The sequence below is a fragment of the Lytechinus pictus genome, chromosome 3 (assembly GCF_037042905.1).
Source record: "Lytechinus pictus isolate F3 Inbred chromosome 3, Lp3.0, whole genome shotgun sequence".
NCBI lineage: Eukaryota > Metazoa > Echinodermata > Echinoidea > Temnopleuroida > Toxopneustidae > Lytechinus > Lytechinus pictus.
This window is the reverse complement of record NC_087247.1, coordinates 35557415-35573082: the sequence shown is the minus strand read 5'-3', so window position 1 is coordinate 35573082 and position 15668 is coordinate 35557415. Positions and strand designations below refer to the sequence as shown.

General features: G+C 35.6%; 1 protein-coding gene across 1 annotated transcript; it reads right to left on the bottom strand.

Moving 5' to 3' along the window:
- Nucleotides 1-4020: 4020 nt before the first annotated feature.
- On the bottom strand, nt 4021-14023 carry LOC129256349 (uncharacterized). The gene is made up of 5 exons (XM_054894582.2): nt 13945-14023; nt 10505-10684; nt 8940-9270; nt 7679-7894; nt 4021-6244 (listed from the first exon to the last, which is right to left on the bottom strand). The coding sequence occupies exons 2-5, from the start codon at nt 10652-10654 to the stop codon at nt 5814-5816; spliced, it is 1128 nt and encodes a 375-aa protein (XP_054750557.2). The 5' UTR covers nt 10655-10684; nt 13945-14023; the 3' UTR covers nt 4021-5813.
- Between the last annotated feature and the right edge of the window lie 1645 nt (nt 14024-15668).

Genomic DNA, 15668 nt, shown 5'->3' with positions numbered 1-15668 from the left:
CTCACTCATTAATTTAGCTTAGCAAGTTCCAAAGGACTAACCACTCAAAACAACTGTAAGGCTAATTCCTGCCCAGCCTAGCCGTGCTTAGTCTCCCAGGAGGAGAGAAGCGGGGGGGGGGGTTGAGATGGAGGGAGGGGTTGCTAAATGTTCTGTTGACCTTTATCCCATCAACGTACTTCACCTACATAAGTCATATAACCACCTCTTCTCCTGACTGTCATGGGCACATTGTTGAGATTCACATGATTAAGACAAAATGCTGCACTAAAAATTGCAATTCATGATCACTCATGCATTAAATTTCAATTTAATAACGCATTGAATTTTCACAAACAGCAAACTGATCACAATTGATCTTTAATTCACCAAACAACCCTCAACTTTGAAGGTACCAAACAAAAAAACCTGACAAAAATTGGAAGGCTAATTCCGGCCCACCCTAATTTTCATACCCTTTGTTTCAGTGGGCAGTGCTCGCTCAAGCATGAATAGTTTTCCAACTTGTTGGTGTCATTTAAAAGTTGACTTTATTGGCTTTCCATATCTATAAGTCTTTTCCCCCAAAGTGCTATATTTTTGTATTTGGCAGCCATTTCAAAAGTGTATAGTTTTTTTGGGACGCACTGTAGAACTTGTAACACAATTGCCGATTTGGAGCACGGGAAATTAAAAGCTTAAGGGGAATGAAACCTTTGGAACAAGTGGGCTTGTGTGGAAACAGAAAAACCAAAGAAGAAGAACAAAGAAAGTTTGAGAAAAATCGGACAAATAATGAAAAAGTTATGAGCATTTGAAAATTGCAATCACTAATGCTATGGAGATCCTCTCATTGGCAATGCGACAAGGATGTGTGATGTCACATGTGAACAACTTTCCCATTGATGGACTATAAAATACCCCCGAATTGTCTCTTTTTGCTCTTTCTTATGGCGATACAAACTCTTTATCCATGATGTATTCTTTAAAAATCTGTATTACATGCCCTCCTATAGAAAGAACACATGATCTACTGATAGATGTGATAAAAGAGGCAGTTTAAGTGAAATATAAACTAAAGTAATGGGGAGAGTTGTTCACAAGTGACATCACACATCACCAAGTACGCAGTATGCTAAATAAATTATAAATATAATGTAAATCCGACCACTAGAGTGCCAGAGTTACCTTCTCCTTTATTGATCTTACATCCACAAGCCTATCTATGTCACCCATACATCTGTAACCTTCGCGTGAGCGAAAAGAGCGAGTTAACGTATAACGTCTTTTCATGTGTTCATATAACGTATATCTTCATGTTATTATTATTGTAATCAATCATCTCGTGCCCGATTGTAGAAGATATATTTGTTAGGATAAGTGCAACTGGATTTTGCGAGCAGGAGGAACGAGCGTAATTGTATCGATTTGGTGATATACAGTGCGTATCAAAAAAAGTTTACAATTTGAAAAAGCCCTGGGAATTAAAAAATATACATGTGGGTAATTTATTCACATATAATCTTGGGTTGGGTCTCATCTATACAATGAAAGTAAAAGTTTTGACAGAATGTTACACTTGAGTGAGCACTGTCCATTTTTGTAAAGTTCGCAGAAATCTGTTTGCGCAGAAATGCTGGTTTTCACGCTGTGTCAAGGGGAAAGGGCGAAATCAAACTTACCCTGCGAAACATTTCTCATAAAATTCCCTTGCACTTGTAGTCAATTGAAATAAAACGGATATATTCAAGCATTTTGTAACAATTTTGCCACCCAAATTGAAATTTCAACATTTAGTAAGCACAACCTTTACCCTTTTTGTGCCAGCTGGATCTGAGGACTTAACTGAATCTGAACAAAAACTTATATCAGACATCTCCAGCATTTCATCACTAAGTTTTTATCATTTGAAATGGGTTTACATTTCATTTTTCATTTAATACTTGTTTCTCCACACTTTTTCCAAGCTTGACGATGATTAACAAAATGAAAATCAAGCCTTAGCCATTTCATGTAAATCACAGCTCAGTGTAAAGCAAATATCGTCACGATGGCCTCGGTGGGTGGGGGAGTGGGATGGGGTGCAATCCACTCTTCGAAGTGTTTTGGGCAAGGAAACAAGTTAAAAAAGGTAAAAGATATCTTCAAATCAATTTCACTAGCTAAATTCCACGTGTTCTTCATGATTAAGGTTACTTTTATTTGCATAACTATTTCAAAGTTCTGCGCAAATCATTTTTCACTAACTTTTCAAAAGTAAGTGGTGCTCACTCAAGCGGAAATATTTTTCGACAGTTATATCGTCATTTGCTTAAATGGATCTGTACTAATGTTAGAATGTGGAAAAATCTTCAGGATATTACAAATGTACAATTTTACATGATTTTTTCTAAGTGTAAACTTTTTTTTGATACGCACTGTATTTTTTTTTGTTATTAAGTGAATTTGTTTTTCAAACTCGACCCGATTCTACAAAATACATGATTAAAAAAAATATTAGGGTGGCAATTCTCTCTGTCTTCCATGCTGTGTAACTATAGAAGGGGTGTTGTCCCATGCCACCCCCCCCCCCCCACTCCTCCATGGATTGTCGCACATGTGTCAATATATCTATAATATCTAAACGCCTAAATGATAAGTGTATATTCTGCCCTGGTACCACAGGCACCCTTCATCATATCATATACTCCCAAACCATAGAGCTATTACAGACTGCCCAGTCTTCCTTGAGAGATATGAGTGGCATCATAATAACATTTTGAGGTTCATTTCTTGAAAATTTGACTGACGGGAATATTTACACTGACTTAGAAGGGCATTCGGTCGCCGGGGGTACCATACCTCCCCACGTTCTTACAACCACTATGCGCCCAGATTTAGTAATTTTACGGGAAGAACATAAAGAGTTAATTATCACCGAATTAACAATCCCATTTGAAACAAACATTGATGATGCACACCAAAGGAAAGTCACAAAGTATGACTCAATCGTTAGGGAAAAGGAGTACACGGTGTCATTCTACGCTGTAGAAGTCGGGGCAAGGGGCCTAGCAAACCGGAATAATAAACACCGCCTTAAAAACTCCTCAGAACAACAAATTCAAAAATCCGACCAACCGAATATTTCCATACCCTTTCTAAACTCGCCATACTCTCCTCTTTTTCGATATTTTACGCAAGAAAAGAGCGAACCTGGGGGGAGGTACGACACTTGGACCCGTAACCATCACCAAAGGCCCAAGATAATTTGCTTAGTTATGTTTTTTTTGCGTAAGGCAAATGTACTTTACTAATATTTCTTTCATAACTTTGTGATGTCAATAGCTAATTAAGTTGATCTGAATAAAAAAAATAAAAAAACATATAATGATCACGTCTCCGTATATAATAATAATAGTTAAGACGACACCGTAGTGGAAATTGGATATGTGACACCTCTCATAATATTATCTGTACATTTCAAATTATACGCAATAATTATTTAACTCCATTTACATATTCAACTCTAATTTAGGAAATTTGATGAAGTGTTTTTTTTATTTCAACGTGATATTAACGACAGCTTTAAACGATTATTTTCCTGCATTTATGTTACTCTAAATAATTTTCTATATTTGTATATATGTGTTACTTGTTTTGTAATCCATGCATTGACCTGCCATTTGTTTGGAATGGAAACGGTGGACCTGGTCTCTTTATATGTATATATATTATATCAGTGCGTCTTTGAACTTGAATAAAGTCATGATGAAACAACATTTAGTTCAAAGAACGAAATCCTGGTCACAGCTATACAAAATACTGTGATCACTGATACTTCTCTTTTTAACAGTGGTGAATCATTGATTTGAATTGATTAGAAAGCAAATTTTGAATAAATTATTACAATTTGTCTTGGACGTGAAACAATTCCAATGTTGCACTGTGTTCATTGTGAGCGCATTTTTTACACAGTTTTTGTCATAGTAATTTGCAATTAAAACCCTTTTAAATTGTCTAGAACGGATGAACGAACATGAACACTGTAAAGACGCGTCAATGATGAAACTTTATTCTGCATGATAATGGTTCTTATGATATTGCACTTTATTGCACCTAGTTATTGATTGCAATCACACGGTCATATAGAATTATATACAATTTAGTAATACCACATGAACAACTTTTTAAGAAACACCATCAAATGATATTTAACATTATATAGATGTTGAAAATATATTTTCCAACGGTGGTAACCACAACGTATTAGGTATCATATACTGCATCATAATGCCTGAATAGGTATCACACGATTTACAATGGCATGTTTATCTTAAAAATAAAATTACGAAAATTTACTAAATCAGCAAATAAAGATGAAATAAAAGAGATGCTGTGTTTTACCGTCTTAATATTCTTAATATTCTTGAATTACCGGCAGAAATATATACCAAAAGTCCAGTAAAAGTTTCGGTAATGCACTGGAGCAATTTACAATGGGTCACACGATGGTGATGATGATCATCATGTGCAAGATTTTAATAATAACAATAATAATAACAATTATAATGATAATAATAATATTGATAATAATTGTAAAAACTGTATCATTAACGCTGCCAGTGTTGCACTGCTAAGTAAAATGACAATGAACAAGCTCTCTCAAGAGTAATTTGTGCATCGAAGAGATTGCATCGGGTAGATACAACAAGATAGATAAATAACGAAAGCAATGATGATAATGGTAATTATTAGTAGTAATGATAATATTAATACCAGCAACAATGATCATGGTAATGAAAATGATTATTGCATGTATTTCACTAACTGAAATATTTAACATTCCCTTTCTATTAGTAATTTCGTGTCATCTCAATTTTAAAATCGAATTCTCTCAAAAAATAAATTGAACAAGTCCTTATTTGTAGTATTTTGCAATTTTCAAATGTGTTTTCTAGCGATCAGGTTGTGTCAAATTATCATACAAAAAATAACTTACAAGTATAATTGTTCCTCCAATTTGTTCCCTGGCGATAAAGTATAATTTTGAGCTTAAAACGGTGCTATTTTTGGCCAGCATGATATTCCTCATTTGAAAATTCTTCTCAGGATTTCTAAATACACCGATTTACACACTTTTATAGTTTCAGGTATAGGCCTACTTGGAAAGGAAGGCAAAAATTTGTTTCAATTGCTCCCACGAACCATGATTGTGACTAAACTGCAAAGCCAAATTTTGTAATTCTAAGAGGCCTATTGCAACAATGTGGTTAGATCAAAGTGATACAAGTTTCCTCTACACTATAAACTGCGTATGGAAACATTCACTAATGTAATGTATACTTTTGGTATACATTACAACAATCTCGAAAAAGTATATCAATCCCAAGAGCCTGACTACAATATTTGCCTTATATTAATACATAAGCGAACTGTGGAATATGGTTATATAGTGACCAACCAAAGATATATTACAAAGATAGGCAATCCACTACACGACTTCTATTTACTGACTATTTACTTCTATTTACCTTAACTAAAATTACCTAAAATTCCTTGAGCATTGACATGTCGAAATAAATCACAGTCATGAAACCATTAAAACAACCAAATGACTGAGAAAGGGGGCAACAAATGTCGAGGGTTTCACATTTTTAAATCAATGCGCTTTGTTTCAACTATGGGTCTAAAGATTAACAAGGTTTTGTATTTTATCGCCAGCGAACGAATCCTAGTGCAAAATACTCGAAAACCATAGATCATAAATTTTGCAAGCAAAAATATTCTTAAAATTCCGTTCTTTCATCATTCTCTCCAATAAATATTTTTGTCCATAATCTCTCCAGCTATAATCATCATGTGCAAGATGTCTTCATATCAATCATATTTTGAGCAAATTCCATAGGTCTAATCATCGTCCAACACCCAGAGGCTGAATTAACAAATAATGGAAAGGGCGTCATCTGGAGTGGTGCTACCGGGGATCCGACGACGGTTGCGTCATTTCTTCCGATGTGTAGAAAATTACCGCGGGTCGGTGATGCTGCAGCCGCAGCGGCGGCAGCAGACGCTGCTGCGGCCGACAGAGCGAGACTGTGAGGACCGTTTGCGTGTGTTCCAAGTGGCAGGAAGATTCCCGTTGCCGCAGCGAGTCGTGACGCAGCGGCTGCGGCCGCGGCTGCTGCTGATGCCATTGGAACCCGTGATATATCTGCCAGAGAAGTTGGTGGTATGATATGATGAGGAAAACCCTTGCAGTTCGGTTGAAACGCAGACAATTGCATACCTAACATCAATAAGAATCGAAGAGAAGAAAGGTACAATCCATGACGACAAAACTGAATTTAAAGTGACACGTTCATAACGCTGGTATATCTAGAAAAATCAGAATTTCCTCGTTTTGGTTAAACTATTAATGGGATTTCTTTTCATTTTTGTTGAACATAGAATATCACGATATCGCTTGAAAAGCAACCAAAGGGCATTCGATTGCAACCGCATATTTTTTCACGAGTGTCACATCTCCGTTATGGAATGTATTGCCAAACTCCTGGGGTATGGAGAAAGTTTAATGACTCTTTTTAGTTTTAGTACCCCCCCCCCAAAAAAAAAAAAAAAAAAGATAAGAAATATCGCTATTCCGATTCATAACAAGATTGTATGAATGTGTATGCCATAAACAATTATGATGTGAAGGATATGAGATTTTGTTCAAAAGAATCTTGTTCGATATTAATTTATTTTGAGTAGGGGCCCGATCAATATTTCAAGACGGGCCCCTAATTGTGACGCTGCTGATAAACCGATTAATGTTAAGAAATTGACACAAAAGCGGGCCATAACCAGGGTCTGGGCCTCTGGGGGGAATCCAAGCTTTGTAACGCAAGTACTATGTTTCGTGTTAATAAACAAAAAAAAAACATGATTCATTGAATGGTCAAATTTCAAAAGAAATCGGTCAAGAAATTAAAGAGATATAAAACAAATTGGTGTATTGATAAATGGACGGCTTGTCCTGATCCTACATTGCAATTACATTAGACTATATATGAGGACACTTTGAAATCCCGTAGGCCCATAATTATTTATGATTATTGTTTCTTGAATAATTTTCAAAATTATAGGCTGTAACTTTATTTCATTGTTCTGATCTCGTTTAGTCTTTGATCTTTCTGTTTCTCTTTTTTTTTCTTTTTATCATGTGGCCTCTGGATTCGATTTCCATTGAATACAAACTATTTTACTTTTTTTATTCACAAAAACATTGTTGCCGAATAACGACCCCAAAAGACGATGGAGTTAAATCCCCCCCCCCCCCCCCCCGCCCCACCTCCGAGCATGGAGCATGTGCATATATCAATCTGGTTACTGGGTTTACAACAAATTAGACAAACTTGAATATGTTAGTAATCAATGTTCCATTTTGCAAAATCTCAATGTGGCTAAATGATACAATACTATGGCGCCCCTTGACATACTACAACTCCGTCAATTCATACATGACTAGTACCCGATTTCTTCAAACACAAATACCGTTCCTTATACTGAACTACAATTTTGATCCAATCTTAAGTGTCAAAGTTCTAGGGGGTAGTAGCCATAACAACAAAAATAAGTTGTAATGGTATTATAGAAAAGACCCAAAGGAAATATGAAACTGCACGTGAAGAATGATCACAACATACCTGATGATAAAGTACAGACTATAAATAAAGCATACCTTCCATAATTCTTATTTCTTCTTCCTCCTGACTAGTATCGTCATGATCTCCCGCCAACCGATCACGAGATGATCGTGGTGATCGTGGCGATCGGCATGGAGGTGGTGACCGAGACCGTGAACGTTCGATTTTCATAAGACGAGTCATGGGGTGAAAGAAAGGAGAGGTCTTCAAGATATCTTGTTCACTTGGATTTACTCTGGGCAGAATGGCACCTGAAAATGGGGCAAAATAACAGTGTACCTTCAATTTTGTATTTTGAGTTAATACAGACAATCCGAATTCGAAATTATTCAGGCGGATTCTGGTGTAACAGCTAGAACCGAACCTTGTCCCACCTGGGCAGCTACCATACTTGTCACATCTCCCTGTGGTCGCCGCACGGCGAGTCAAAACAGCCGTTCTGATATTTTTTGTACCAGCTACATATAGGTGGTTTGAATAAAATTAGATAAAACGTCTGTTTTCGAATCGCCGCACGGCGGCCGTAGACATGGTAGAGCAAAATGTAACAGGTATTACCAGGCATGTTCGTCATCTTTTTTTTTTCGCGTAGGAGCGATTCCACCTTTCACTTATTATAAGCGTGCGCTCACTTGCATGCTGTACACAAGCTGTTTCACCCGCTTTTATGTTTCACATCATTTATTTAGTTTCGAGTTGAAAGAAAATTTGACAGAATAACTTTGTATCGAACTTCTTGAATTCCCTTCACAAGAACACGAACACTGTTCAAATTTTGTGACAATTGTCTCTTATATAAAGCTTTCTAAATCTTAGACGAATTAAACAAATTAATCAAAACCGCTGCATCATCATATCTGGATACAATAAGAGGAGAATAAATAAACAATCACGTGTCAAAGACTGAAAGGACCTCCAAGTCTACCAGGTTGTCCATACCATTGTCAAACGATGATAAAAATGTAAATGCCTGAATTTCGTAACTTGTTTAGCCGAATCAGTGCCATTTTTATTGTTTTTTTATATTCTTTAAATTTGACATATTTGTGTCCTTCTAAGTAAATTTTATTCCCTAATGTTAGTAAATTATGGGATAAGACAATGTTATCAAACTTTTAGTGCGTTGTAAATTTATTGATAGAGTTCTAAAGTAATTAGTTATAAAGTTTCAACCTCAATGATATCTGTCGTTTAGTTTTACATTTGGTTATAGAAAAAAGATTGAATTCAATTATGCTTTACATGCTGTAGGCAGGCTATTGTAGAATTAGAGACTGGTGAGGAAGTTTTGCTCACCTATATATTCATTAGTAGGAGATTCCACGTCAGTTTGAACACCTTCATCTTCTTCATTTTCTGTTTCCGTCATTTCTTTCTTCTGATTAACATCTCGAACATCAGTTTGATTGCCATCTCCACTCTGAACAATTATTCTATCTATAGGTGACGTCATTTCCAGACTGGCCAATCGATGATGGTCATTTGCCAATTCTATGAGGCGGTTGCTAAGATACGGAGTCATGGGTGTGTCTGGAGTGATGATACTTTGAGATGGATGCGACACGTTTCCATGAGAAAGTCCTGATGCGACGCGAGGTATGGGTGCAGGCAGCGAGCTAGGATTACCCTTCAAAACCGAAGAGAAAGGATGAGATTAAGATAAAGTCGTAACTTGAATTCAACTGAATTTGGCTTAGCAAAATACCAATCATTCAGCTAAGGGAAACTGGGGGCATTTATATCAAGAATTTATCTTTAGATAGATAGATGATATATGGCACACACTCATATCAACGAGATAATCGTTTGTTGCAGATTTCTAGAACCTGTTTACCCTTAATTTGCCGTTTGTCTACTAACTGTAACGAGTCGGTACTATATCTTTGAATAAAAGACTTTACATAACCCAATAATTTAAGTCACAAAAATGGACCAAAATTACCTTTGACTTTATTCTGTGAGCAAATATTAGCTGAAACGTAAATTATCTAAAAGTAACGTAATCATTATCTTGTTTGTGATATATCATAAATCAAAATTGTTGCAGAATAACCATGACCCTGGGAAGCAGGGGTGCCGTGTTGTTAAAGCAACCCTTCAAAAAAATAAAACAAATTAAAAATATGACGATGCACAGCCCTCCATGAATTTAATACCAAAATGAGACAGAGTCATGTATCTCTCTTTGAGAAGGGTTTGACAAACTTCACAATTATTCGTTTTCTTTTTTATTGTCATTTTTTTCTTAACAAACCAACACCCCCTTTTAGAAAATCGTTCCCAGGCCCCTGAGAAGAATCCGTAACAGGAATTTTTGTGTTAAACTTTAAATTAGCCCAGTGCCGCATTTTAGCCATGCAAGTATTATGAAAATGGCGTCACCACGTGCCGAGTTTACGTCGTTGTTCGCAGTAAAAAAAAGTACACATTCTGCGTGCTTCATCAACATTGATTTAAAAACAAATGACCAAATTACTCGCAGTCTATTCGAGCACGTACATATCGAAAGCTCGTGCTCGAATTGCTGCTACCCCTACCACAAAGGACGATGCCACAGGGTGCAGGGGCCCTTCCTCTCGATGATTTTTCAAGTGTAGTGAAATAAGAAGGAAAGAGGAGAAGATAGAGGGAGAAAAAATGGAAGAAACAAAGAAAATAAGTATAAAAAGTAAGGTTTGTGCAAATTACCCCTGTATAAACAAATTTAGAATAAAATATAACATCACCTTGAGTCGTCTTGTCTGCCCCCCCCCCCCATTCTATCAAAATAGTATGGCGCCGCCTTTGACTACTACCAGTAAAAGAAGTTCTACTACCACCACCACCACCACAATCGCAGTCATAATATTTATAATGTTTACCTCTTCATGGGTGAAGTAAGATCCATTTCGTATGATCCTGTTGATTGAGCTAATACTAGGTATCGTATTCTTATCACATACTCTTTCCCGAAGAAGGCGATCCCGTATCTCCCACGCAAAGATTGAAGGGTTTTTCCGTTTGTAACTCATTATCTTTTTCACAACCAGAGGTGTTGCAACCTAGTAATTAAACATATTTTTCAATTTTGATTAAATAAATTGGGATAATCATTACTAAAATAGTGTGACTATCTAATCAATCATTATCTCTGGCAGTGGCGGCACCAAGGGGGGGGGGGCACGGGGGACATTTCACTCTTTTGAATTTTGAAAATGTTCTCATCCAGTCACTGTTAGCTCCTAACGTAACATAAATCTATCAGGTAATTATATACAATATGCACAATTTCACACGCTCTCGCAGTTTCTGTTCATTGAAATAAATAAGCTTCTTAAGAGGATAATATGGGCCTTAAAAATCCAGTGTTTTAAGTCAATATGCACAAATTATTCTTCTCGTGATTAGATTTTTCATTATTTGTTTTATAGCGAGATACACATCCTGCATGTTCATAATTAAAAAAAAGGAAGAATGTCAAAAATTTTCAGCTCGCGCTACGCACTCTCATCAATTGTATAGGTAGATACAATAATAATAAAAATAGCTAGCGCTTCGCGTTCGCATGATTTATTTGATGAGATATCATCTTCACGAATCACTGCAAACAGACCTTAAAAGGTCCCTTTTCAAGTCAATAGATCCTTTTTTTTTAATTGCTCGCGCTTCGCGCTCGATTTTGTGAAACATGCAACACAAATTCGTGTCCACCTCTCCCCGTTGCCCCTCTAGTTTAAAAATCCTGGTGCCGCCACTAATTCGTGGTAATGATTATCATTACAAAAGAGTTAGATTTTCTAAGTGTGTATTTTTCATATGAATAATTAATTTTATCAACGATTTATTCACTATTTCACTTAAGGGTATCAGTCAATTTCTGAACAATCCTATGTTTGTTGTGACAGCAAACCTAATCAAATATTTTTAATTTCATGAAGGCTTTTTCCACACAGATTGATCTATCATATTAAATTATTATTATACGTAGAGGAAAATTCAACAAGACAAGTAAGATGAAGTCTATAACATCGAAGAAATGGTAGGAAAAGAATACACTTTTAGGTAATAAGATGACTATTTTCTTGATTATTTTTCAGATCACTCGAATTTATCTTAAAAAAATCAGTAATAATTAAAACCACTTTGAGGTGTAAAAAGGCTGTTTCAAATTGAAAGCCCTTGCATGAAATCGTCCTAAATGAGTCGTAAAATTCGATTTATTCATCATTTTTAATTTGATATAAATTTCATGTAAGTCCCGTTTACATAGTTACTTATTTCAACAGCTTGGGTACATTACGAACACAAATGTACATTTTAATTAGTTTTAAGCTTATATGAACTCTGAAAGTACACGGCGGGTACATGTAATGAATGCATGCACCTGCTTCGTAAAGGGAGAACTTGACTCGTTGACTTTTTTCTGGGGAAATTTATAAATGTAAACCCATATTGACATTATCGACTAACAACGTGACAAAGTAATCGGGTAATATTATGTCGTATGATATATTACCGTCAAAAGTTTTTTTCTTTTTATATAAAACGAAATTCCATAAAACCTAGTGATGATGAAAACTTTCAAGAAGAATTTTGGCAGACGATATGTAGACATCGTGACGTATTTGTTTCCTGACTTCCTTCTCTTAAATCAAAAGGTCACGGATTCGAGTCCTACCCCACAATGCGTTAATATCATTCAGCAAGAAATATGGCGGCTGAAGTTTCTTGACAGGTATAATGCATAACATGCTCTGCTAAATCCAGAGTTATGTCGTACACGTGACCCCTGCACGTGACCATCACAGACCAGTAAAACGCAATATCAGCAAGCATGATTATCATTAACAATCAAAACCATTACAATGAAGTGATATTTTCTTTTCTAAGAACTTAAGTGTCCTATCCATATTGTGCTATAGGCCTTATCATTTGTGTTTCTTATGAAACATTCATGATGTAAGAAATATATCCATATTAATATAAAAGGGATTTGATCATTCACTCTTTTCTGTTTAATAAAAAGGATCTGACCCTAGTTAAAGTGTGAAATAATAATTATACCCACTTAAAGCTTTCATGAAGAGCATGCCTTGTCAGACACAACTTTTGTACAATGTTAATGATTGACTTATGGGATTAATATTCGACTATTTTTCTAAGTTTCGTATTTGAAAAGACCATTATTTCGTTTTCAATTCATTGATTCCTAGTTAAATTACAATTCTTTACAGAATATTTTTTTTAATCAAATTTAAGCGTAAGTATTTTATTTGACAATGAATTCAATCTTGGAATATGAGTCATCTTAGATTGACCGAAACTTACATTTAAAAAAGAATACTTGAAAATTTTGAACTACATTTCAAGCACCATTATCTTTATTTGGTAACGAAATATGGGCCTTTTGATTTTAATTTGTTTCATTTTCTGTCTTGTTTTTAATCTTGATGAAAACAAGGTGTTAGATTTTAAAGAGATTGTTCAAAATAAAATTAAACGTTTTGATGAGTGATTCTTAACCAAAAAGTGATCAAACCCAACAAAATTTAAGTTGCATTATAACTAATAAATTGATTAATATCTACTGCTGTTTTTTCGTCTGACATAATTTAGGTCTATATAATCCTAAGAACAATTCCTCCCTATCATATGATATTTTGATTATCATGGTCATACTACATTTTTAATTCATACATGTACATAATGATATTTGAATTATTTTTGTATGTTCTAAATCGAAACAATTAAGTATTTGTACACATGCTGAGCCAAGAAGATATGTTTTTTTCTAAAATGCATCAAACTATATCTGACATAATAGCATACTAGATTATTTCATTGTAGGGATAATCTCATTTAAGAACTGATTTACAATAATGATACAAATATTTCAAAATGTTCTAATATCATTATCTGAGATGTACGCAGCATGCATAAGTAACACATTGATATCATGGAAGCAAATTTCTACACTCTTAAAATGTTGGGCAACATACTGTCCACACAACAATCAGTTACAAAATGTATCCAACTCTGGGTAGTTTTTAACCAATACTGTGTAGTTTTCACCCAAGCAAACATTATTGGTTTAAAACTTCCAGAATTGGATAAAGTTTTAACCAATTGTTGTGTGGACAGGGGTGGACAGTATGATGCCCAACATTTTTAAGAGTGTACGGAAATGCATATAATATAACGTTATGTTTTTATATCTTTTAAAAATCATCCTAGGTATTATCCGCTGCAGTTTGTAAGGACACAATACGTCGCTATGAAATCACGGCTATAATAATTGGCAGCAATGATGCGGTCGACCAACCTTTGGTTTACTCCCGCCGATGTTGCCCGGTGCGATGGAGCCGGTCTCGTAGTAGCGGCTGAGTATCTTGGAGACGCATCCGTGCGAGACCAGAAGCTGTCGGGATATGTCGCACGGTCGGACGCCAAGCTGGGCCAACTCGACGATGCGTGCCCTTACACATACGGGAAGTGGGCGACCATTGACGAATACTCCGCCTAGCTGGTTCACGCCTGCCTGACCTGCAACAAGTATCATCGACCAAAGCAAAATTAATAAACTGGCATGCAAGATTAAGAAGAAGAAAAAAACACGTTGGTAACATATAGAATTGATAACATTGTTCATGTTATTTTTTTTTAAGTCGGATGATATACCTGTGATTAAAGAGATTGAAAAAAAACATGATGAATATTATCAAGAAACAAATAAATCAAGCAAAATCTGTGTTTGTTGTGTGTAATATAGATTTCGATATCACTTCTCCGATGAGAAAAACACCAAGCTTATGTCTGGACTTGACTTCATTGCTTCAGTTATCAATGGCTAACATAATGGGTCGGATGCATAAAATAATAACCAATGTATTCTGTAGCCATTTGCTATAGTCTTTTGCTGAAATCACTATCGATATATAATATCCGATTGATTGTAGGAAAGACGCTATGGGACTAGATGTCACACTCTACCTTTGGATAGGCCTTTTTAATTGGTCATGATTTTTTACTTGCTTTGAAACTAATTTCGTATTTGTTGTTTTATAGTATACCTGAATAATAAAATCAAACAATCCATCATTCAATCAATAATCAATCAAGTGATCTTGATATATCCTCTCCGCTCAGCTCACCATCTTCGAGTAGACCTAAATTCACACATAGCCTACATGCAATACGTCACAAAGATAATGACATGAGATTTCGTTCTTGTTTCTTTTAGTTAACCAACGTTATTTGATTCTTTCTTTCTCGTTTCCACCTTTCCATCTGTATTAGAATGTTGGTTTCATAGCCATACTTTCTGTTGAAGCGATCTCGTCGCGAAGCGATCCGAATCGAAGAGGCGGGAAAGGTGCAAGCGTACTTTCCGTTTGATGATGCTCGCAGACGATCGTGGTTAATCTCAAAGACGTTTCGTCTCGCTAGAGTAGTCATACCGTTACCATGGTTATTCTTCTCACTCGTTTGGACAAATCAGCTTGGGCAAATTTCATGATTTCTGAAGGGGGTCGTCCGTACTTTTGTTTGTTTTTCTTTTTTCTATTGCTCAATACGTACCCCCATCACCGGCAAACCCATTACTAAACGATCTCATGAACCACAGAAAGATCTAACCTGGTTTGATAATGTTTAAATGATAATGGTGAAGATAAGAAATTTATACAGTCTTATTGGTCTCATTCAACTGTTAAAAAAACTGCCCAGACAGAAAAAAAACCATCGTACACTCTACTGCAACCAGAATTCATGGCCGCGGGAGGCAGGGATGCTGTTTTTTTTTTTTTTTTTTTTACTCTAGGCAGCACCTAGAAATCTGCAATAGCAGAAATTTAACCCAAGTGACCTGCGGTTTTTTTTTGTCTTTCTTTCTTTTTTTTTGTTAATGCTTATCAATTCTTTTCCAGTACCAAATCACCTTCATTTTATAAGCAAACCCTTATTTTTTGCTTGTCGAATTTCTCGAGACAAAAATGACCTTCATTTGTACTTATTATTATATTTTTTTTAATATGTCAGATTTAAGCC